Source organism: Perca fluviatilis, chromosome 11 (genome assembly GCF_010015445.1).
Source record: "Perca fluviatilis chromosome 11, GENO_Pfluv_1.0, whole genome shotgun sequence".
NCBI lineage: Eukaryota > Metazoa > Chordata > Actinopteri > Perciformes > Percidae > Perca > Perca fluviatilis.
In genome coordinates, this window is record NC_053122.1 from 20096203 (window position 1) to 20121963 (window position 25761).

The 25761-nt window shown below is 39.3% G+C and overlaps 1 protein-coding gene across 1 annotated transcript in view; it reads right to left on the reverse strand.

The window, feature by feature from the left end:
* b4galt2 (UDP-Gal:betaGlcNAc beta 1,4- galactosyltransferase, polypeptide 2) overlaps positions 1 to 25761 on the reverse strand; it is a 181436-nt gene that overhangs the window by 70144 nt on the left and 85531 nt on the right. The window contains exons 3-4 of the mRNA XM_039814826.1: positions 21745 to 21863; positions 20658 to 20774 (exon numbers count right to left, since the gene is read on the reverse strand). Coding sequence (XP_039670760.1) covers positions 20658 to 20774; positions 21745 to 21863 — 236 coding nt within the window. The remainder of the gene's footprint in view (positions 1 to 20657; positions 20775 to 21744; positions 21864 to 25761) is intronic.

Sequence of the window (25761 nt, forward strand, 5' to 3'; positions counted from 1 at the left end):
GCTGAGTGCAATGCATGTTGAGAAAGTGAGAGGATAATGGTACAATCAGTATAAATATTTGTGTTGCTGACAGAACCCAATGTACAGTAGGTTTAAGACTGATGCATGAATGACGTGTTATTGCCATGTTATATTGCATATTACGAGGGGCTGCCTTGATTACATGTTGCCAGCTTGCAATGTGCATCAGAAAATATTCTCCTAGTCATTTATGAGTTGTAATGTCTGCTCATTTTTGCAGAAGAAAATGAAGAAAAAAGAAACCTTTTAATATCACCAGAGACATACTGAGTTACAACACATGTTCGTATATCACTGTGTTTAGACTTTCAAGTTGTAGCAATAGAGACTTCATATTTGTCAAGCTATTCCTCAAACATTATATCAGGTATAGAAAATAAAGAGGCACAGGGGGACAATTTTTATGAATGTACAGTATGTGTTATGAACTCTTTGTTTCATTGTTTATATGGTTTATAGTGGTGGTATTCCCTGTAACTAATTTCTTAACTTCAGCACTCGGCACATACAGTATCTCAAAAAGTGAGTACACCCCTCACATTTTAGTAAATATTTCATTATATCTTTTAATGGGACAACACTGAAGAAATTACACTTTGCTACAATGTAAAGTATTAAGTGTACAGCTTGTATAACAGTGTAAATGTGCTGTCCCCTCAAAATAACTCAACACACACCCATTAATGTCTAAACCGCTGGCAACAAAAGTGAGTACACCCCTATATTAAATTCCCATAGAGGAAGGCAGATTTTTATTTTTAAAGGCCAGTTATTTCATGGATCCAGGATACTATGCATCCTGATAAAGTTCCCTTGGCCTTTGGAATTAAAATAGCCCCACATCATCACATACCATTCACCATACCTAGAGATTGGCATGGTTTTATGTCGATTAGCCTAATAGCTGTTTTTTTTTTTTTTTTTTTTACAAGTTATAATTGAGGTAAGTTTGGAGACATTACCTTATTTAATCATGAAATTAATAAATATTTTTGTTGTATCTCTTTTCGGTGTTGTAATTTCTAGACGGCCCTAAGCACTCTTACTGCCTGGTAGTAGCAGCAGCAGCAGCAGAGACAAGAAGCCAACAGGCAAGTGTTATTTACATACACTTCTGGTGTACTTACAAACTTTACAATCCATCGTTTTATGAGTACATAACCTATTTGTACTAGTGTAGAAGTTTGGTATCATTTCGGGCATTATTAGTGGGGTAACTTACGAGATACAAACGTGGGTCCATTAGCCCCTGCGCTAAGCTATTCAGCTGATAACGCTACTCTACGCTAACTCTCCCAATGTTCGACCCAGGTGAAAAAAGCTTCTGGGGGGGTGTTTGGCTCGAGGTCATGGTGCAAAGGACCCTAGGGTGAAATTACTCTGAACCATCACTTTAATGAGCATTATTACTCAAAGCCAGAGTGACTCGCTGAGCAAATTAAAATAGTGCTCTCGTGAGAACCCTGGAGTTATGGCTTCGAAACGGCCGGAAGTCATTCATTTCCTATGGAGATTCGCAGACCGCATGCGAATGGGTCCGAACCGGGTCTGAACGAATGCGGTGCGAAAGAAATCGTGTCAGTTGGTCATCTGGATGCGTTAAAAAAATTGAACTCTTGCGAAAGGTTACGGACGGTTCCTATCCGACTGAAGTTAGCGTTGCTATGGTACTGATAAACAAACCTGCTAATGCAAATTGGTTAGCTAGCAACAGACACCGAACTATTGACATTATACCGCTATATCACATTTAACCAACCTGACATGTCAACGTCCTGGGCAACTTTTCTCCACGCAGCAGCCTTTCTATTTATAGCTGTATAAGAGAGGTCAGAGAGAATCGTACATTCAGACACTCGTTCTAGTCTCTCTGCCATTTTTGTGAGTCGCTTCCGAAGCTTTTCAACGGTGTAGTACGACGTCCACTGGGGGCGCATTATGGAGCTGATTTCAACTGCCAGTGTGAAGGCGGCGTGAGTCCAGGGTACCTTCTTTTTTTTTTTTATCAAACTGGACACTGCTCTGTCACCAGCAGTTGTTTTTAGATGAACACTCTGTTTCTAGTAGCAACCACTATGGCAGAGTCAGAGCAAGTACATTTTAACTGACATTGTTACATCTGCCATTTTGTCAGGCAAATATTGACAGGAATCTTAATGCCATTGTTGTAGAATAATCTGTAAATAATATCTGTAAAATTGCATTATTTGTGATTGTTGATTTGTTTACTGCTAACCAAGCTAGACTGTCTGTCTGAGGCTAATGTGTTGCTTATACAACATTTGAAGTAACCATTACTGTTGGGCTAACTGTTAATGTATTTTACTCAGACATAAAATAGATTTAAATTTCTATGATTTTAATCTTTTGAATTTTACTCTTGTGGACTCTATATACATGTTGACTAAATAACTAATGTGCTGTACATTATATGGGGACTTCCGAACCAAGGTTCATGTTTTTGCATTTGATCCGTAAAGTTTTGTTTTCACGCTGCAAGTGCACTAAAGAACTATACGTGACAAAACTATGTCCTGTCGTCATCATCATCAGATACGTGAGCCGTGTCTCCCGACATTTGTAATTGATTGGTTCGTAGATGGGCTTCGCCGTCCTCCCGTGTCCTCTTTGTGTCAGTGAGTTTTTCCAACTGACTGCTGCTCTACCCGTGCTGCCGCAGCTTTTTTTGTTTTGATGTGTTGTTAGAAGACATGGGAACTTTACATGGGTCTTGAGGAGCTGCAGCATTTATTTAGAGACAAACTGAAACCTACACTCAGTCGCTTTGTCTGACCAGCTTCCGCTGGTTTGTGGATGGCTAACAACCTATCATCAGGTCTGATTAATGCAATGGCAACTGTGTATTGGAAACTAACATGAGGAAACTTTGAAGCCAATTGCAAAGTTTTACCGGAGAAAGTTTTTTTGTTCTGCCACACCGTTCATTCAGAGCTCCATTGTTATTTAGAAGACAACACAATTGTAGAGTTGTTAAGCACTGTCATTACTATTGAAATGGAATGGAAAGGTTAAAGTCGAGATTTCTTTCATTTGAGGGTATTTTCACATGGTTAGTGCTTTTGTACTTCTTTGTAATTCAATTTGAGGTTTCCAAAAATATAAAGACAAGGGGCATTAAATACATTTCTCAAATATTATACAAACATTTGCACAGTGACTTCTTGACAATTAAAACCAATGAACACTGCCAGATATTTTATCAGCAGAGAAATCTTTATGGAGGTTTAAAGGTAAATGACTGACTCTTTCATTTTAAGGGGCTGATCCCACCGAGAAGCGTCGCTATAGATGCAGCCGCTTCAAACACAAAACACGGTGGTAGACCTGTGGAGCAGGGGTGTGCGCGCAACCAGGCGATCAAAAGCGATTAACGAAAAAAAAAATAGATTCAAGCAGAGAGAGAGAGCATCAATAATAGCGGTTCACAGGCTAAAGGCTGATTTAAAGTAGTACGTACTCTGCACCTACGCCGTAGCCTACGTAAGTGGCCTACGCCATTGTGGGGATTTATACTTGTGGGCTGGTCTGTTTGGGTTGTTAGAGAAAAGCAGAGCCGGTACGTAGCGTGTGTGTGTGTGTGTGTGTGTGTGTGTGTGTGTGTGTGTGTGTGTGTGTGTGTGTGTGTGTGTGTGTGTGAGTGTGTGTGTGTGTGTGCGCATGGGGACAGTGCGGAGCGAGTGAAAGAGTGAAGGGGATTAGCTCCAGAGCGAGTACAGAATGGGCGGTGGAGACGGAAAAACAAAGTGATCCCCTGTGCTTACTGACCATGTAGCAAGAAAAGTTAACCCGCTCCTCGATTACATGTTGTTCACAGGTAAGGAGCACCTGGAAATGAGTAGCAGGAAATGCGACGTTAACAAGCCACGGCCAAGCAGACCAATGAAAGCAGTCTGCGTCGCTGCAACGTGAACTTACATTTCTGGGGAGGTGCACTTCAAGCTACTACTACTGTGTAGGGTTCGTATTTATGCGTTCCTACAGCGTATATTCAACACAGAACAATAAATGAGACTTGATACAAGAGTTAGCGATTAGCATAAGAAATATGCAGGTTAATTAAAGTGTTAACGGTTGTCATTTATGGTCAGCTAGTCAGTAAAGCCAGATAAAATGTGCGTTTAAAATTGCTAGAAAAACGTGATGCGCGGCGCAAGAAAGAAGCACACGGCAGATATGCTGTACTATAGAAAAAAAATGGTTTTGCTGGTGATGTGTTTCTAGCGACGATAGGCCCATAACTACTTCTATTGAATACCATGCCCCTGAGAAAAAAAGGATGCAGACTTACTGAAAAAAGAGACAGAATGATATCTTTCACAGAGCGAAGGTCATGCTCTTCTCTCCCAACACAGTACAATCACTGTCTTTGTTTCAATTTTCAAAAGGAAGCTTTTGCTATGCCACAGCTCCGAGTACAACTAGGCTTCTCCCGCTGAGACCTTGAGGAAAACAATATCATCTAAATTTTTCAAATCAATATTTATTATTTTCAAAGATGTATTGGCTGCTATCGACATTTTGTCTTACAGGTTTAATATGGTGCTTCATCCCTGCTCATATCCTCCTGGGTTCCCTCATCAAAATGTTGAATGCCTTTTATCATTTCACAGAGATTCTTTGACTGCTAGGCTGCTGACAGAAAGGCAAAACTAAACAAGTTGAAGGTCAGTCAGCTCAGAGGGATGGTTCTATATTGTCCGGTAAAACAGCTGCAATCATACTACATCCCATGGCCCATCATGCGGACGCTACATTATTGATCACTTAAACATCCGTCATCATCAATGGAAACAGCAGTATCTTTGACTTCAAAATATGACTTGAAACGTTTTTAGCAAACAGCAGGTCACTCACATTAAGAAAGGATGGCCAATACTACATAGAAGATTTGAAACCTTTAAGGAACTTGCAAGTTGTCAATTTACACTATATATCCCTTATGACTTTCTTTTCAAATCTTTATCTTCAAGTTTTCCTTATAAAAAAGTAAAAGTTCAACTGAGTGCCAAAGTGCCGGTGTTATCATGTTAAAATAAGTGTGTAATAGCCAGAATCTTTCATATGTAACGCAAATACCATTTGTACTCGTGCCACATACAGTATCTAAGCCGTATGCTCAAGCCAGGATTGGCAGGGAGGTGGTCAAATACTATTTGACCCCTATATAGGGGGTCACTGCCCAGTCCAAGAGGGAAAATAAGCAATATTTTGTTTGTGTGTATTTATGTAATATAATATTAAATATATTCCTCTGTAGATGAGGGAGCTTTTCTTCAAGATCAAAAGAAAATAAATGCATGATAGCTCCACAAATAGCTCCACATGTTATTGGTACAAATGCATCCTGGGACAAACTGCACTTGCTCATGATTCTGTTGTGTACTCATGAGCCTCATCTGGCATGCTGAAGCACAACACTATCACACAGATGAGATGCTGGGGTTTGCAGAACTCATGTGCTCGAGAACTGGGACCACACACACACACACACACACACACACACACACACACACACACACACACACACACACACACACACACACACACACACACACACACACACACACACACACGTATCCTCTTAAAAAAAGCGACAGTGCTGACTAAGGTTTGAGAAGAAAAAAGTGCTCCTCTAATAACCGAAAGAAGTGAAAGTTACAGGATGTCTCACTTGTCCCCATCTTGCTTTGAAATCACACTGCACAGCCATTAGGAGCAAACGACAATGAATGGGAGCATTTTGGGGCAATGTCCTTAACAATTTACGACTAACACTATTTTTTTTTCCCATTCCACTTCTGAGCTTTATGGCTCACCACAGACTGTTTTACACAATGATCTTGTCTCCTTGTAATCTCTAATACTGCTGACATTATTACAAGGCATCTTCAGTGCAGCCTCTTTTTCTTGCCAGTAGTCAGCTCAAAGGATGAGTTGCAGAGGCAGGGCAGAATGAAACAAAGAGAGGAGACAGAAATATTACTACAAAAACGATACTGTCCTTTATAAGAAGTGTTTTGCAGGTTGCAGAATATTAAAATTGTGTGAGTTGTCTCTCCCTTTAGACATTTAAAGCAACCCTCATTGAAACGCTCTCTGTGTTTTTATCTGTTTAGTTACCTCTCTATCTAAGGCCTCCTACCTGAAATTAGCATGTGTGTCATATCCACATTGTGTCTAGCCATTATTACATCCAAACCTCCACATTAATATTGATTTCCTGTACCGACACTGAAATCAGATTGCTGATCATGTCTCCTCGACAATAACAGTATCATTTAAATCCTTTATAGAGATGGCCCGCACTCAGGAAATGGAGTTGTTATAAACAGTACATAAAACATAGTCAAGGACGTGCCAGATTCATGCAGGATGTTATTGTTAAAGGCATACTAAAACAAAACAAAAAAAATGCTTTTAAATCTTAGGCTGTATTCAGAGAGCACTGCTTAAAAAAACACAGCCTCCTCATTCATTTCAATGAGGCCAATATATTGAAGCAGCAGGGGTGTCAACGCAAGAGACAAAAAACAGAGGGTCATCGGCAAAGAAATCTGGCTCAACTTTTGCTGCAACACAATGCAGCGTCATTTGGCAAGGCACTACGTTGGCCAATCAAATACACATTCCTGGTAGACTTTATAACATGAATGTTATTGTACTGTTTTAAAGTAATTAATTAACTAAGTTATTAGTTAAAAATCTTGTCTCATAATATTATAAGCCACCGTGCAGTGTTTTTCTTGTTGTCAAGTCATGGATCTACAATTCAATTCATTGTCTCTCACCCGTACTTGAAAAACAACATGCCCCCACTAACATAGACGCTTGTGGGGATGTTTTAACGCAGTGCTGTTTTCGGTCTGCAGTGCTCAGTTAGTAGTCAAATCACCTCCCAAATCCCCGCAAAATCACGTTAATTTTCTCAAAGTTTAAAGGGACATGCCACCAATTACACCTGAAAAACAGTTTATTGTAATGTTGAGTATTTTTCAGGTCATGAAAACAGTTGGATAATGTATTTTGTAGCTCTGAAGGAGGTTTATTAAGTCTGAGAAAATAATGATAGCTTTGGCTTGAGACTTTTAACAGAGAGCCTGTGTTGTTATTATAATTCTTTTTTTTTTTTTAAATATATCTCTCCTAATTCAGTCCAAAAGTACACAGCGGACACATAATACTATTACTTTAGAGCCTATTAACCTACATGTCTAAGACAAAGGGAAAAACATCCAAACTCCACACATAGAAGCTCAAGCTGGCCTCAAGGTTTGAACCCAGATCCATTTTGCTGTGAGCAACAGTGCTAACCACTAGATCATCATGTCCAAACCACCAACATTTAAAATAAGATGCACATTTGTGAGGCAATCCAACAGCTATGAGTTGTTTTTTTTTACAAATACAATGGTCCAATTGTGAAATAGTCTATATTTATTTTGTTTACAAACTACATGCAACTGTCATTGCCTTTCGGACAAGCACAAATGCTTGCTTAAATATCAGTAATATTCAACCAGCCACTGAAGCCACCTACAGGAAAACTAAAAGTCTATACAATCAATTAAAGCAAGGGAGTAGATTCATAATTGATCTTCTCTCAAAACCTTTATGAGCAGGAAGGAAAGAAAACATTTGTTTGTCTGGCCTTTTCTGCCAAATCAGTGTGCAACAGGTAAACAGAGCAGAGCAAAAGCCAAAAAGCTTCAGTGGGAGACTGAAGGTGAGTGCTGGGGGGAGACAGGAATGAGGAACGAATGGGTTTCAAACAGAGTGACATTTCCAGGCAGTTTTAACGAGGGCTTGTCAAGGTGGTCAGATGGTTTCATGCAGCTGTTCTCAGCTGTCTGAATAGCAAGGTCATGAAGTTTGGCTGTTTGGCTGACAGCACAAGAGTAAAGTGTGAACGGTGAAGGGCCGCTGTCCAAATATCACAACACTGTGTGGCTCTGAGTGGAGGTGGAAAAAAAGGAAAAGGAGATTTGAGGATATTACACACCCCCTCAAAGATTCACACACACTTTGAGAAAATGAAAGCTCAGATTGGACAATCTGGAATCTCCTCCTTATGAGGTCATAAGGAGCAAGGTTACCTCCCCTTTCTCTGCTTTGCCCGCCCAGAGAATTTGGCCAACCCATGAGAAAGAGAGAGACATCATGGCTTGCAAACAAGCAAAGTGACAGTTGGTCAAGGCCACACCCCCACCCTCCACCTGCCTCCCCTCTCTCCTCCTCGATAGCATTTAAAGCTACAGACACAGAAATGGCACATACTAAGGAAAGGTCATTGTGGGACTGGCTCTAGTGGCTGTAATTCTGCACCAAGGCTGAATTTCGGGAAAGAGACTTCAGATCCAGTATTAGGGGACCACTAAGGCCTATATAAAAGCATCCAAAAAGCAGCATGTCATAGGACCTTTAAATGTGGGATTTACTCTCACTAAGCATTTCTTTCATCCGTTTTTCTGATCTATGAGCCAACACCACCACCATCATTGTGGTTTTTTTCATTGTCTGAGTAGTGTGAGAGTTAAACATACTTTAAATACAGGTTATTTGGTGTTTACAGAGCATATCATCATCCTCTGTAATCTCTGTTGCCAGGATGAAGCACCAACATGTTGATCCTTAAGATCATGAAGACACAGAAGATGATCTAGATATACATGTATTTCTTTCTGAAATGTTGCTTCAGTGTGTATAAATTCACTGTACTGAGTGTGTGCATTATATGGCATCCAAACTGCCTAAGAAAAGCTCTTCTATACACTAAATATGGGTTTTGTGTCAGTAACTCCACATTTTGTTTGTACATTTTGTACTGTTTACTCTTGGGTCTATACGGAGTGTTGTGCATTTATTTTGTGTGCCAGCTGCAGCTTCTGTTGTCCATTTGGGACAATATAAAGTTGTCTAGAACTTTAACTGGGTATAAAAGTGAGACAAAACTCCATCAAGTAAAATACATCACATACTGTATTATGTAGTATAATGTGTGAGTAGGGACCATATTTTTCTTTTCATTCTTTTGCTGTCTCAACAGCTCGGTGTTAATGGACGTTTGATTGAAGTAGAAGCTGACGGACAAAAGGTATATTAAATTATGCAGCACTAAAATGCTGAAATGTCAATTTGCTGTTACACCATGCTTCAAATTACAACTGTGCACTTTATCCATGTAAACACGCAGCTAATGTTTTGCATTTTTATTGCAAGGAGCATCAGCACTTTAAAAAGATGCATGTGAATATGCTTGTGTCTTGTCAAATGTGTGTGACAGGTCTTCTGTGATTTATCAATCATTATTGTGGCTACATTGACTGAGTTTAAGCTATGTTTTTAGGATTTTAATCTAAAAAATAACATTTGGAGAAAGGAACACATGCTAAACACTAACAGCTATTCTTCCTCTGGCCATTGAGGTTGTTTGATTTTGATGTCTGTAAGTTTAACAACTTAATCTCAAAAGAATGGTAAAGAGGGCAAGATAGACAATTTAATTAGTATTTATGGTAAATATCTTCGCCAGTGATTTATGAATGTTGTTGTAGAAAATTAAGGTCTAAAGAGTTGATTGTGAAATGTTTCGAGTCAGTTTTCTTTTATTGTGGATATAGCTGTATGCATGACACAATAATAAATACTTAATTCATTCAACTAAAGTAAAACTTAGCTCCATCATTGCAGTTATATCATGACATAGTGATGAAAACTAACAATATCTTCTAACTATCTACTACTTATTTTTAAAAAAACAAGTCAGATAACCATTTTAGGAGTTTTTATTTTTAAAAAATTTTTTTTTTTTTTTTTTTTCACTACGATCCACAGTGAGTAGTGTTAATGGATATGTGGGCCTAAAGTCACGTATACACATCCCACATGTTACGTCTAGGAGAGGAGAGGACGAGTTCGCAGCTAAATCTATAATTAATCACAGCCGAGGCTAGTGCAATCACATCAAGTACTATGCATCTGGGGCTCAATGGGGTCTAAGGATACCGAGTGAATGAGAACATAATTTTACTGTACAGTTCCTACAAAACAGTAACAACGCTCCAGCAAACACTGAAACATAAAGTTGAAGAGGGGGCAAGGAGGAGGAAAGAAACAGAGTTGTTGCTCATCAGATCAATATGTGCATTAACCATGCATGGGCTAGAGTGGTGGTGAAAGGGAAAGAGAGAGAAACAGAGACTGAAAGAGAAAAAGAAAAGTAAGGTTGAGCACAGGTTTTTAAGAGATTTTTGTTAAAATATCTCACCCAGGCTGCCCCCTTTCAAAGTAGATAAGACAATAATGAATGTTATAATTAAATAGGCTTTGTTCCGTCTTTCACCTGAATAAGAAACTGCTAATACCGACTAAAGATAAAGAGTACCATGGATTGTATATTCTATGCTTGTGGCTGGATTTTTTGCACTCTTTCTATTTATCAAAGTGCACCATGGCAGCGTCCTTACACTATCCACTGGTTTCTTGGCATAAAAGCTGGTGTTTCTAAACTGATCTGGAACAGAAAACACTTTTCAGAGAGATTCCTATTGTTCCTATTGGCTGTTCTACAAATGCAGATGCACGTGCACGTTTCGTTGGTAAAAGTTTTGTTTGCTATATCCAAAGGCTCAGGGGTGCAGCTGCAGCTAATTCAAGACTCAACTATTAGATAAGAATCTTTATGTCATTCATCTATATACAGTGCATATATGAATTTTGTTTTGTAAAAAAGTAGTTGAGTTTATTGTACAGGGAGCTGACATTTACTGTGAAAACACCCGGGAGAGCTGGTCTGCTGGGGTTAGCCTTTAGCCTAGCACGAACACTGGCTCGCTTGTTGTGTTTACGTTTCCTCTGACACAGCCTCTGTTGTCTGCTTATTTGGACATCAGCATTAGCCAGCTACAAAGAACAGAGACCGAAGCTGCAGCTCTTTCTACTGCTGCCATCTGAACAAGGACACAAAGGAGGCGGAGTGAACGCTGCAGACCAGCCGGTATATTAGCATTTTGCTAATTCTAGCTCAGGGCTGCGGCTAATTCAAGTTTATATAGCAAACTAGAGCCCTGAATCACAGTCATCTCAAAGGGTTTTACAAAGAAAACGGATTGTCCTTCTCATAGAATTGCCGCTATATAACGGCATGCCATCGGGATGAAATGAATGATTAGTACTCGTACAGGTCACTGTATGAAGCTGTATGTATGACTGTATGTATGCCCATGCTCGTCTGATGGGCAGGGCTGGACAGAGAGAGGAGAGGGAGAGCTGCAGAAAGAGGTCTCACTCTACTTCAAATTTTAAAACTCTACCTCCCGCAGCTTTAAATATTGTTATTAATGTGTGTGGTTTTTAAAGTAATCATTGGCAATTTGTCAACAGTTTGGTCAGAATTTCAGGTATGTTATGCTAGTAGCGGCTAATGTAGCCTCAAGCTGCTAGCTTAAAGCAGTGTTGAGTAGCGTGCTACAGAGGTTTGGTAGGTTCACTTCTTTCTAATTTGACATCACCCAATTTGTTTTTTATTGTAGCCTCAACCGACACTGACTCAAGTAACATAACTTTATCCAATTTATCAGACATATGCAGTAGTACTCCTGAAGACCTGTAAACAGACTTACAGGAGAGTGCCCCTTTAAAAAAACGTGATGGATATTTTAAAGACCAAAACATTTATTGCCTAATCAATAATGAAAATGACTGCTATAACCCTAACTGATAGACTGTTCTGCAAGTCCGAGACAAATGATACCAGTTGTTGTGCCAATGTTCATGTTTATTTTGCACCACCATACTGTAGCACAGCATGCCAATCGCTCCAGCATAACAGCACTTATCAGAGAGCAACAGTCACTTCTAACAGAGTTGGCTTCTAATCTGAAATAAAAACTTTTGGCAGGTCTCAAACTAAAAGGCATAAAGAGAAAAATAAATGAAAAGAAATTTATGATTATGCATAAACTCCTTTACAGGAAAATTTCTGACATTACATGAGCCTGGTCTCTTGAAATGGGATCATCAAAAGACAGCATAACGTCTAAGTTGGGTGCATCCCAGATGAACTATGTGGTCCTCCTCAACGTGACCTTCACCACAACAAATACAGACAGAAACACACAGAGCTTAATCCATCCTGATCCTATTATGTCCACTCAGTGCCGGACACTGCTGAAGCTGAGGTGTACACATGAATGAGAAAGCTAAACTGTGTAAAGGCTGACTGGATTCTCCTTCCTCTACAACACAACCCGAGACTCTCGACAGACGCAGAGGTGTGTGTGGAGGGGTGGCAGAAAGAAAAAGGAGATAGCGGGTCATATCTTGGTGGATTAGTAGAACAAGTGGTCCGCAGAAGCTTATTGTGTGAGTTGAAAGCAGGTTTTGTCCTCTCCATTTTCTGCTGGTGCAAAAATACCAAGAAAATAGCTATTTAGACTACTTTCAATGCACATCACAATATTAAGAGTTACAGCCTTAGCAACATAGTTTTCTTTTCAGAATATGCACATCCAGATATCGAGTGGTGGAAAATTTAAGTACATTTACTAAAGGAATGTTTTTTCAAACCTTTCTGTCTTGTGACCTCTTCCAAAAGTAAGCAGTGTTGGGGCCCCTTGTCATGTCTCAGATGTCAATGAGTTGTTAGCAGTTTCACCAAAAAGACATTTCCTTTCTTAACTTCTCAGATTATTTTATTTTAATAACTGTCAAAGCCAAAAGACGTAAAAGTATCCAATATGTCTCAAAAAGTTTAGAAATAAAGTCCAAAATATAAATACAAATTTATGACGCAGAACTTAATTTATTTGTTTTAATTTCTCTCCCATGAATCATTGCAAGACCCCTCAGATTTATCTTGTGTCCTTTTGGAGGGGCCAGAACCATAGGTTAGAAACCACTAGATTAAGATACTGTGTAAAAAGTAGTTAAAACATTGAAGCATCAGTATTAACAATCTAATAATGTCATAATATTACAGCAGAACCACTACTTGTACTTTTGATAACTTAAGTATATCTTTTTTTATAATATTTCTGTATTTTTACTTGAAATAGAGTATTTTTTACAATGTACTAGTACTTTTTCTTAAGTCAAAGATCTGTGTACTTGACTTCTTCCACCACTGCAGATATCAGTGAAGAAATATTAGGCTATGTGACATTTGCCTTATAGACTCCCCATATAGCTGCAGAGTATTAGATGTTATAAATCAATAATGATATCCAGGGATCAGCCTTAAGCTCACATAAAAATCATAACAGCAGATGGCTTTTCTTTCTTCATTACTTCTGTCTCTCACTTTCTTCCCTCTGCCTCTCTCAGCTGTTTCTTTTTTTTCCGGTTTGTTCTGTCCCTCTCTCTGGGCTTTTCTCCAGTTTACATGATGAGCTGGTGGCCAACAAAACAAACATTGGCCCCAGTCCTCGGCAGGCCGAGAGGACACAGAGCAGCAGGGCAGAACAGCAAGGTTGCTATATAACTTTCTGCATGATCCCTCTGCAACGCCTACTCACCGTACCTCACTAGCAACACCACTTTGCAGAGTGAGATGATAGCTGCTTAAAAATGTCCGGTTGATGCAAAACAAAGGCAGCAGGATGGTGCAGCAAGCAGAAAGGCCGGCCTTCAACCTGAAGCAATGCAGTTTGTGCTGCTCTTTAATAGCGGAGATTGTGATGTGACCTCTGACCTGTGCCCTTATTTATGAATTAATATTATTATATAATTTCCTGGCACACACAACACACAAAATTAAATCAATAGGCAACTACTTTGCCAATTGAATTATTTAAGCCATGTTTTAAGCAAACATGCCAAACAATTGCTGGTTTCAGCTTCTCATATGTGAGGATTATATGCTTTTCTTTGTCTTGAATGATGGTAAATTTATATCTTTTATTTGTTATGTTGGGTTATGGACAGCTACTCGGACAAAACAAACACATTTGAAGACCACAACTCTGGGAAATTGCTGCATGCATTTAATCGACCAAAAATGAAGTAATAATCGATAGAAATTAGTGGTAATATAGTTTAAACTCAAGGTTCACTTACTAACCTTTTCCATACCACTACCTTCTTCAGTGGGCTTCAGTGACCAAAGTATGAAGCTTCTGTCATGTAATAACAAGGGTTGTATATTTGTCCGTTCAATGATGTAAACCTTCCTAAACAGAGACAGAGGTGACAGGGAATGAAATAGCAGATTCCTCCACTGAAGAATATATGGTTGAAAGCCCAGGAAAAAGAAGTAAGTGAACCTTGGGTTACCAGAAATATGTGTTTTGAAGGTGGAGAATGAGTCTTCATGCTCAATGTTTTGTTTAGTAAGAATTTAATCTCAAGACACCACAGTGACAATCGTCACTTTCTATACATAATCATAACATTGTAATGAGCTCTCTTCACCAGGTCCTGTTAGTAACTCCAGTACAGTATATTGAGCAGCTGGATATTGTCTGTAAACTGGCCAGGCCACCGGCCAGTTTAAAAACATGATTAGGGGATGATGGGAGGAGCTGGGGTCAGTGGGGAATTTGTCTAACATCTTTGGTTGTTCTTTTTTTTTTTTTTATCTCCAAGGAGCCTTTCTTTCCACAAAATGACTGTTTTGACTCTAAGGACATGACAGTCATTATCTGTTAGCAAGGATGAGACTTGAGGGGAGAAATTATCAGCGCTCACCCCCCCCCAACCCCATCCCCTCCAGTGTCTCTGTGTTAAAAGGTTCCAGACTTCCACTTATTTAACACTTGAGCAAGCACGATATAAAAGTGCTCTCTACCGTCCTCTCGGAAAGTGGCGCCAGGTGTAAAGGTTTAATCGCCCATCAGGACTTCTTGTCATCAAAATCCCACCTCTGACGCTTTGATTCGACTCCTTTCAATCTCCGTGCTTGTCCGTCCTGTTTGTAGTCATCCTGCGTTACTGTCTGTTTTTAGGACTTCCTATTGGCTTGTCTGGCAGTTTGAGTATATGTGTGTGTCCTGCCTTGGGCTGCACCATTAATCTGATTATCAAAGTATCGAAATCGCAATATCGGAATAGTGCAATATCCAAATCGCAGGGACACAATATTTGTTAAAGGCAAAATAGCAAAATGTCAAACCATTCTGAATGTAGTATTGTGGTGCTGCAGAGACGTCCTGGCCTACAAATCCTATCCTACATATTCAAGGAAAAAATCTTTGTTTGGTACAGATCCTCGCAAAAATCACACTATAATCATTTTATTTTCTATTATTTTAATAATTTTCACTGAAAATGAGAATGATACAAAAATGTACATTCCCTCCAATATCGTGAATCATATCGCAATCGCAATGTCAGTCAAAACAATCGCAAGTAGATATTTTCCTAATATTGTGCAGCCCTAGTCCTGCCTGACCTCTCTGAAGGAAATCCAGATAGGTTTGAGGATTTAAGGCAAAGAAACACAACAACAGTGCACAAAACACAACAAAAAGATAATTGGATATTGGCCCTTCTAAAATTAAAACTGAAGTATGATCAGCTGTCAACATGATTAGCAAAAAAACTCCACTACAGGTGGCATCAACATTGCACATCTTCGGATAAGTTATAAATCTTACTAACTATTCAGACTAATCAGCAAGAGGGATTTGTCCAGAGCTTAATTCTAATATAAATCCTGGGAATAAAGGAGCAGCAGCAGTGCTCAGGTTTGGAGCTAATTGCAATATGACACATGATAATACTGATGAGCAGCTGCTGAACGAAAAATGTATAACCTCAAGATGTCCTTCCTTACCAATTAGTAGAGCATTTAAATTTCAAGCAAAAACCAAAATTTTCTTTTTTCCCCTTAAGCATTTGCTTATGGGTCAGAGCGTTTTAGAAACAGTATTTAAGACTTTTAAAGGGGGCCACTCTCAGCAGTCATTGTTACATGTAGTGGACAGCCTGGTCTCACAGAATTCTGTGAAATGATCACAAACTGTTAACACCGCATTACGTGGTGGTGGCACGGAATGTGTGAAAACTCCGTGTGGCCACCACGGAAAACAATCCAAAGTAAATTAAATGAGAAGATGACGTAGCATTAAGAGCGACTAGGGTAGCGAGGAGTATGAAAGCCCGAAAATCTGCATAGGGAGGTTGGTTGGGGTGGTGGATGGGTCAAACAACACAGGACTTTCACCAAGAAGACCGGGGATCGTGTCCCGCGTGTCACGATCCCCTAACCGTCCCGTTCTTCTTTTCCTAAACCCAACCCGTTGTTCTTTTTCTAAACCCAACCTGTCCGCTGTATACGGCCGTCCCGTTTTTCTTTTCCTAAACGCAACCCGTTGTTGTCCCGCCCACCCATGACCTTTTCCTTAACTTAAGGGCTGTGTTCATTTCAATGAATTATTCCGTGGGCCCATCACGGACTTAAGGGGCCGTGTTCATTTTACGGAATTCTGTGAGATCAGGTTGGTAGTGGAAGTAAAGCAGAGCCTCCAGCTGTAGTATTTATATATTTGGGTCAGTTCAAAATCATTCAAAAACAGGAGGCAGAAATTAACTCCACTACACAATGCAAGAGTATATATCAGGTTTTAAGAATCTCAACAAGTTCAAATGCATTTAAAAATACACACAAGTAATTTCCACTTCAAACAAAGCCCTCTATGAACCTCTAAATCACAGAGTGGAGTACAGTGAGCCAGGCAGTGGATCAGTATCTGTGTGAAGCGCAGGTGAAAGAGTTGAAGATGCAAAAGCAGCTCTGCTGACGTCGCTGTCGACTGTAAAATCAGATTACCTCGTGGTGTGACACTTGTGGGTAGAAAAAATACAACACAAGATACGCAGTCTGGGGCAGCTTGCCTAATGACTGAACTGTCCTTCAGCTGGAGGACTGAGGATTTAACCTCCTGTGCCAACAGTGTGCACTGCAAACCTGGCCTTGACAAGATCAAGAAGAGAATTGTCTTACATGGTTCCTCCAAACTACCATGTACATATCAGTATTTTAACATGAGATGTGAAAGTGGCTTGCAAAATCAGTAACATATTTTTAAAAATATGTTTGTATGTTATGATTTATGTGTTAATTTGTTTTTTTTTATCATATTTTATTGATTGGTATTGATTTATTGATTTTTTTCTATTTTATTCTCTGTACTTTCATTTCCCTAGTTTTAATTGTTTTAATGTTGTTTTCCCCATGGAAAACACTTTGATATTTTGTTTTGACAGGTGCTAAATAAATAAAGTTTATTATTATTATTATCATTATTTTCACTTTTGTAGAACCCTCCGTAGATCAGATTGATCAGAGACGAGTGAGAAACAACGAAATGCAACATTAATCAGATTAAAACTACATGGCATGTACTAAGACCTCTGAGCCGAGCCAAACTGCCTCGAGATAAAACTGAAGATGAAGTTAGAGTATACAGTATAAAGTACAGTCTAGTAGCAGTGATGGACATTTCATTGAGAGATGAGCCAAGCCCATTCTTAGAGAAATGAACCAAAAGGGAAGGTGAGGTTAAAAAATGCTGCTCGAATGTTGTGTGTGTGTTTTTTTTTTTTTGTGTGTGTGTGTGTGTGTGTGTGTGTGTGTGTGTGTGTGTGTGTGTGTGTGTGTGTGTGTGTGTAAGTGTAAAAACGAGGGAGTAAGACACTGGAACATTGCCATATCAAGAGCAGAGCACAGCAGGGCAGGCGGAACCAAAGGTCTGTTTCACAGGGGGAGTGATTAAGGCGTTGAGTGAGGCCCACAGGGTAGAAAAAGGTCAGAAAGGAGAGCTCATTACCCATAATGTGGAAGAAGAAGTTGTCTCATCCAAAGCAGTGTTAAAGACTCACACACAATCTCACAACATTGCTTAGAAAATCAAGCTCCTTGTGCTTCGGCTGAACTGAGTGCAGTGAAAGTAAATAAGTTGCTGATTTTTTTTACTGCAGATGGTTTTTTTTTTTGTCAGAAAACAGTCAATGAAGACTAGTTAGTGATGTGACAAGAGGGAGCCTTTAGGGGATTAAGCATCTGCAAAGTGATGGAAGTGAAGTGGTGGAAAATTTTAGAAATTGGAAACGTGAGTTGTGCCAATAAACTAAGTGTTTAATCGGCTAATCAATTCAGCTGCACTTAGTATATTGTTCTTCATTTGTAAAGTAACTGTTAACTAAAGCTGTCTACTAAGTTCAAGTTTTCCTTCTGAAATGTAATGGAGTAGAAGTAGAAAGTGGCATGAACTTGAGTAAATGGACAATACATACATTCCATCACTGGTGACTTGTTATCAATTTCTACATGCAGGAATAGACTTTTTTTCACCATACAAATAAATTGAAATACCTCATGGTGGCAACGCTTAGAACTTAACATGAGCTGATGAATTCCTGCAGCCGTTTACCTGACCTGCAATACAGTTTGTCATAAAAACAGATGTTTGGAGGTAGGGGTGGTACGGTTCATGAAAAAACACCCGAACCGCTCGGTTCGCTAGTCTCGGTTCGGAGCGTGTGTGTACCGCACGGTTCGTCAGTACGCTGTTAATGTGCACTAACCTCTTACTGCCGTAGTGTCCACTTTCGACACCTATGTAACACTTACTAAGTAACACTTACTGGAAATGACGAGCGGGATGGGCGTGACAAACGCAACCCATGGCAGCTGATTGGACGATTGCGTCACATGGGTCTGGCTGGTCCCAAATTTCAAAACAGACTGTCATGGCGGCTCGTTCAGAATACGATCTCATATTGTACTTAAATAGTTCACCGAAACGTGTTTCTGAAAACATTTTAAGCGAGAAATAGGCCATGCAGTTGCTGAATTTGTCTTCATTTCAGATCGACAAAGGTCAGTTTAAAAGATTTTCATCAGATTTTGAGAGACACCGAGTCGACCGCTCCTCAAGTGGCGTGCTGCCGCTGCAGGTCACGTCACATCACCTGCAGAAATGTCAAGTGGGAGAGAGGCTGCCAGCGTCGTTTATAGTCTGGTGTGTGGGAACATTTTGGGATTTCACGTAACCTATGATGAAATAAAACAATATAGAACTGCCACTGTGTGCACGTTTTGTGCAACATGCATTCAATACGCTAATTTTAGCTATATGCTGAAGTATATTCTGGAGTGTTAAAGAAAAAATAAGAACCGTACTGAACCGAAAACCGTGACCCTAAAACCGTGATACGAACCGAACCGTGGGTTTTGTGAACCGTACCACCCCTATTTGGAGGTGATAATTTCAAATTCTCTGTGTACTAAGGAGGAGATCCTGGTAGTACTGAAACGATTAGTCAATTGATTAGTCAATTGCCAGAAAATTAATTATGACTTTTTAAATAAATGATTAATCGGTAAAGTAAGTAAAAAGGCCCAAGTTGGCTGGTTCCATCTTTTCAAACAGGAGGATTTGCTGTTTTTTGGTAGTGGGCTCATCGATTAACTCAGAGACCCAGGTGTATTAAAGTGATGATTCGGAGTAATTCACCCTAGGGTCCTTTGCACCATGACCTCGAGCCAAACACCCCCCGAGAAGCTTTTTTCACCTGGGTCTAACATTGGGAGAGTTAGCTAGAGTAGCGTTATCAGCTGAATAGCTTAGCGGAGGGGCTAATGGACCCACGTTTGTATCTTGTAAGTTACCCCACTAATAATGCCCTAAATGATACCAAACGTCTACAAGTAGTACAAATAGGTTATGCTCTCATAAAACGATGGATTGGAAAGTTTGTAAGTACACCAGAAGTTTATGAACACTTGCCTGCTCTCTTCAGCTCTCTGTTGCTGCTGCTGCTACCTGCAGTTAGATGAGTGCTTAGGGCCGTCTACAAATTACTACACCGAAAAGAGATACAACAAAAATATTTATTAATTCAATGATTAAATAACGTATGTCTCCAAACTTACCTCAATTATTACTTGTCTCCTGCTAGTTATACTACAGCACTTACTTTAAAAAATTTTTTTAAATTAATAAATATTTTTGTTGCATCTCTTTTCGGTGTTGTAATTTGTAGACGACTTTAAGCACTCATCTTACAGCAGCAACAACAACAGCAGAGAGCAGAAGCCAGCAGGCAAGTGTTATTTACATAAACTTCTGGTGTACTTACAAACTTTCCAATCCATGGTTTTATGAGAGCATAACCTATTTGTACTACTTGTAGACGTTTGGTATCATTTCGGGCATTATTAGTGGGGTAACTTACGAGATACAAACGTGGGTCCATTAGCCCCTGCGCTAAGCTATTCAGCTGATAACGCTACTCTACGCTAACTCTCCCAATGTTAGATCCAGGTGAAAAAAGCTTCTGGGGGGGTGTTTGGCTCGAGGTCATGGTGCAAAGGACCCTAGGGTGAATTACTCTGAACCATCACTTTAATGTTGCATACATGTCATACCAGAGTTATCGTAATTATGAGGTTCCCACTTGATGACTATCGTTCAACTTCCGAGTCGTAATTACACTTGTTTGCCTACTTGTCTTTGGATGAGAACTGTTAAGGCTCGAACATAAGATTGTTTTCTTCTTGGACCAACCACAAAAAACAAAACTTGAATAAGTATCTCTTTGACCTACGCCATTGGGCTGATGAAGGTGCTGGTGTTACTTTACGGTATGTCTGCAGCATATCTCGCCTGATCTACCTGGTTGATGATATAGATGCCGTAGTCAATCTTCTGCCGTCTGAGGATAGGGTGGAGGTAGTGGAGCCAGTACTTAAGGTGGTTTTCTCTGTGACGGAAAGGGATGATGATGGCCACCTACGTGTAAATAACAGGGAGAGTTTGGATTGGTAATTTGTTTGTACTATAAAACATTTCCACATTTGTATCAGTTGGATAACCATTAAAATGCACAATTAAATCAATGCTGGTAAAGAAAACAAGACAAGTATAATAACCATCTGGACCTTTTCTCTGTCACATCTCCAAAGAGTGTTTGAATAATTATGACAGTCCCTTTCTACGGTCAACTGTTCTGCACCAGAAAATCATTTCTGTAGAAAAATCCCCTTGGTTAATGTTACAGTGTACATGAAGTTGCTTCTCATTCATTATGAATAAAGCAGCTCAAGAAAGAAGCTCTCAATGGCATTGCAGATTTGAGACAGATTTTTGGGCCGTCCTCCGTTTCGGTGCTTTAAGTGAATCTTTCTCAGCTGTTCAAAAAGTCCAAGGTTAAACGGTAATTTACCGTGTAAATTCATGGTAATTCTGCACTCAGATGAAGACTGAAAGCAAAGGGACCTTGGTTTCTGTATAGTTAGGCATTGTGGTGGGTGATTGGTGTTATCTTCACTGCTAAAGGAAGCACCCTGACCTCAGTGAAGTATTATGTAAAGCATAAAGACCTAAAACACGTAAATAGACTAATACAAATGGTACCACACTTACTGTGAAAAAAACCACTATTCTGTACAAACCTATGGTTTGCCTTTTTAAAGTTAATCCAATACTGAGAGAAAAATAAGGAAGTCGCATTTCTTCCAAGAAAACGGAAAAATAGACGAAAACTAAAATGAAAAAGTGACTCAGTAGATCAAACTTATGAGACAGTAAGTCAACAATTAAACCTTACTATCTTATAATTTCATAATTTGGACTTATCAAGTGTATTAAAATTTTTGTTAGGAACGACTTCTTGTCTTCCCGGTTTTGATTTCTTATACTGGCCGAAATGTGCTCCCATGATAAAATGTGTGAATATACAGACAGAGAGACAAATACAGACCTTCCATCTAGGCCGACAGTCAGGAGGCGTGTAGCGGCCGCCGTCCGTCACGTTGGGGTTTTCTTTCTGCACTCGTTCCATCGTCATCTGGGAGCTGAACTCGATCAACAAACGCCCCACTGAAGAAACAGAGAAAGAGGGAAGAGTTAGTAAGATGAAGAGGATAACAGAGAAGACAGAGGATGAAGTGGAAAGAAAAAACAGATAAGACCGAAAGCAAGAGAGGGAGAGAGGGATGTACTGTAGGGAGTGAGGGACAGAGGAGAGAGGTTTTAGCTTCAAAGCAATACTGTACGTGTATCAAAGCAATGTGTGCAGAAATAATGGTTTCAAGGGATTTGCTCTGCGTAATGCAGCATTTAATAAGATGCACAGGCTTTGGAAAACCTATATTCCTACCAAATAAATAAAGACTTTGAAGTCAGTCCGTGTAAACACAACACGAAAGGTAATTACGTTGCTCAGTGATGAAGCCACACCATATGTTAAGTCACTACAAATCTATCCATCATTCCTTGAGTACTGACAGATCAAATGCAATCTATGCGTGTGTATTTGTGTGCATGAGATTGCGGGTTCAGACTAATTTAAAAAGAAGGGTTGGCTTTAAATCTCTGGACCCACACAATAAATACAGCCCCTCGTTCAGGGAGCCAGCATCATTAAAATATACGAGCAAGCTTTGCTGTTCAGGCTCCAACCAAAGTCCTGCAACCATAACCCTCATTTTAACAAACCAGACTTTGAGTACTCCTTCTGGGGCAAAATGCAAAAAAACAGTCATTACTGCATGTTTTTCTTCAATGTCAGTGTCCGAAAGAAAACTCATTAGCTAATTTACGAGGACAAAAACATATTACATGGCGTTTGTCACTCAAAATCTATAAATAAAAACATTGGATCAAGGATGTACCTTTTACATACTGTACATTGTGTGTAATCAATCATTTTAGGTGGACATGTTAGACATACTGTTTTACCCTGCTTCTAAGCAAACACTGATACTACAATTACCAAATATATATTGAAAGGACAAGGTTACAGTGCCTTGCGAAAGTATTCGGCCCCCTTGAACTTTTCGACCTTTTGCCACATTTCAGGCCTCAAACATAAAGATATAAAACTGTAATTTTTTGTGAAGAATCAACAACAAGTGGGACACAATCATGAAGTGGAACGAAATTTATTGGATATTTCAAACCTTTTAAACAAATAAATGGGGTATGTCTCTATCAGTTTTGCACATCAAGAGACTGACATTTTTGCCCATTCCTCCTTGCAAAACAGCTCGAGCTCAGTGAGGTTGGATGGAGAGCGTTTGTGAACAGCAGTTTTCAGTTCCTTTCACAGATTCTCGATTGGATTCAGGTCTGGACTTTGACTTGGCCATTCTAACACCTGGATATGTTTATTTGTGAACCATTCCATTGTAGATTTTGCTTTATGTTTTGGATCATTGTCTTGTTGGAAGACAAATCTCCGTCCCAGTCTCAGGTCTTTTGCAGACTCCATCAGGTTTTCTTCCAGAATGGTCCTGTATTTGGCTCCATCCATCTTCCCATCAATTTTAACCATCTTCCCTGTCCCTGCTGAAGAAAAGCAGGCCCAAACCATGATGCTGCCACCACCATGTTTGACAGTGGGGATGGTGTGTTCAGGGTGATGAGCTGTGTTGCTTTTACGCCAAACATAACGTTTTGCATTGTTGCCAAAAAGTTCGATTTTGGTTTCATCTGACCACAGCACCTTCTTCCACATGTTTGGTGTGTCTCCCAGGTGGCTTTTGGCAAACTTTAAACGACACTTTTTATGGATATCTTTAAGAAATGGCTTTCTTCTTGCCACTCTTCCATAAAGGCCAGATTTGTGCAGTATACGACTGATTGTTGTCCTATGGACAGAGTCTCCCACCTCAGCTGTAGATCTCTGCAGTTCATCCAGAGTGATCATGGGCCTCTTGGCTGCATCTCTGATCAGTCTTCTCCTTGTATGAGCTGAAAGTTTAGAGGGACGGCCGGGTCTTCGTAGATTTGTAGTGGTCTGATACTCCTTCCATTTCAATATTATCGCTTGCACAGTGCTCCTTGGGATGTTTAAAGCTTGGGAAATCTTTTTGTATCCAAATCCGGCTTTAAACTTCTCCACAACAGTATCTCGGACCTGCCTGGTGTGTTCCTTGTTCTTCATGATGCTCTCTGCGCTTTACACGGACCTCTGAGACTATCACAGAGCAGGTGCATTTATACGGAGACTTGATTACACACAGCTGGATTCTATTTATCATCATTTGTCATTTAGGTCAACATTGGATCATTCAGAGATCCTCACTGAACTTCTGGAGAGAGTTTGCTGCACTGAAAGTAAAGGGGCTGAATAATTTTGCACGCCCACTTTTTCAGTTTTTTATTTGTTAAAAAAGTTTGAAATAGCCAATGAATTTCGTTCCACTTCATAATTGGGACCCACTTGTTGTTGATTCTTCACAAAAAATTACAGTTTTATATCTTTATGTTTGAGGCCTGAAATGTGGCAAAAGGTCGAAACGTTCAAGGGGGCCGAATACTTTCGCAAGGCACTGTATGTTCTGTACTTTTCTTAGTCTCAACAAATCCCATGAAAAGACTAAAACCAGCAAAAAATAGATCCTACTGACAAGTATTGTCTGGGAATCCAAAGCCTAATAGATCTCCTTCTTCTGTGCCATAGACCTCCACTGTTCTTCAAGAACACATTAATGAGCCAAACTGTTGTACCGGGTGACATGTTGCGTAGTTTATTTTAAATCAATCTTAATGAATCCAGTATTTAGAGATGGACTAACACATTGTTGGTTTTGGTCTTTCCATGAGATTTGTTGACAATACGAAAACTTTTAAAATAACAGAATCTTCTTTAAGACATTATAGATCATCACAGCCATCATATAAATTATTAAAATTATCAAAAGTACAGATATATGTCTTCTGTCTTGTGTTGCATGATATGTGTGTGAGTACACAGTATGAGAGCACTGTACTGCAAAGAAGATAGAGAGAGAGAGAAGGCCAATATAGGGACTTAATAATCCACTTAGCATTGACGTATGAACTTTGTGTTGAAAGGTCTCCTCCAATCAACGCTGCACAGGCGTGTGCATGATCGATGCCAACAAGGTTAGATGTTCATAACATACCTCTTTATCATACCCACAAGAGCCGAATGCAAATATTCCCAACAGCCTTTTCCCCTGACCACTTCTGTCGTCACCCTCCATCCTCTCCACTCTCACACTAAACACTCATGTTCCTTTTTTTCCTCTTCCTCTCTCACACTAATGAGATGGTAAGTGAAACATGGTGTTTTCATCACGTCTCAGAATATTGTTACTTATCTGTCAGACAGCAAAGGAAAGACAAAATAACAGAAAAACAAGCACAAAAAGATGCTATTTTTAGATCATAAGTTGTGTTGATTTCATTTTTTGACACTAAAATTATTTAATTAACGTAGTTACCTTTGAGTACCAGGTTAATAGTGCACAAACCTTTTCTGTTCAGAGACCTATATCATGCATTATTTAGGGCTTCTTGTAAATCCAGTACAAGGCAATGAGAGCATTGCTTGTGTTTTAAGTGCACTCTGTCTCTGCTGAAGATAGATAGACTTTACTAATCCCAAATTGGGAAATTACTCTGTTACAGTAGCAAGTTACAAGTAACCAAGGACATACAGAAAATACAAGAAATATACTAGAAATAATAAATTAGATTAAAAAAAATTATATATATATATATATAATAGCAAAAATAAAAATGCCAGAAAAACTACTGAAAATATACTTAGAGGGATGAAATAAAATGAACATATACATATATATATATATAATACCTACATACATAATATATATAACAAAATAAAATATGTATATGAAATAACCAGTGTGTAAGTAGCATAATAGTGCAATATTGTAATGTGTGTAGTAATGAGATAGTCATCTAACAGACAGCTGTGAATTGTTGTACAGTTTTATGGAATGTG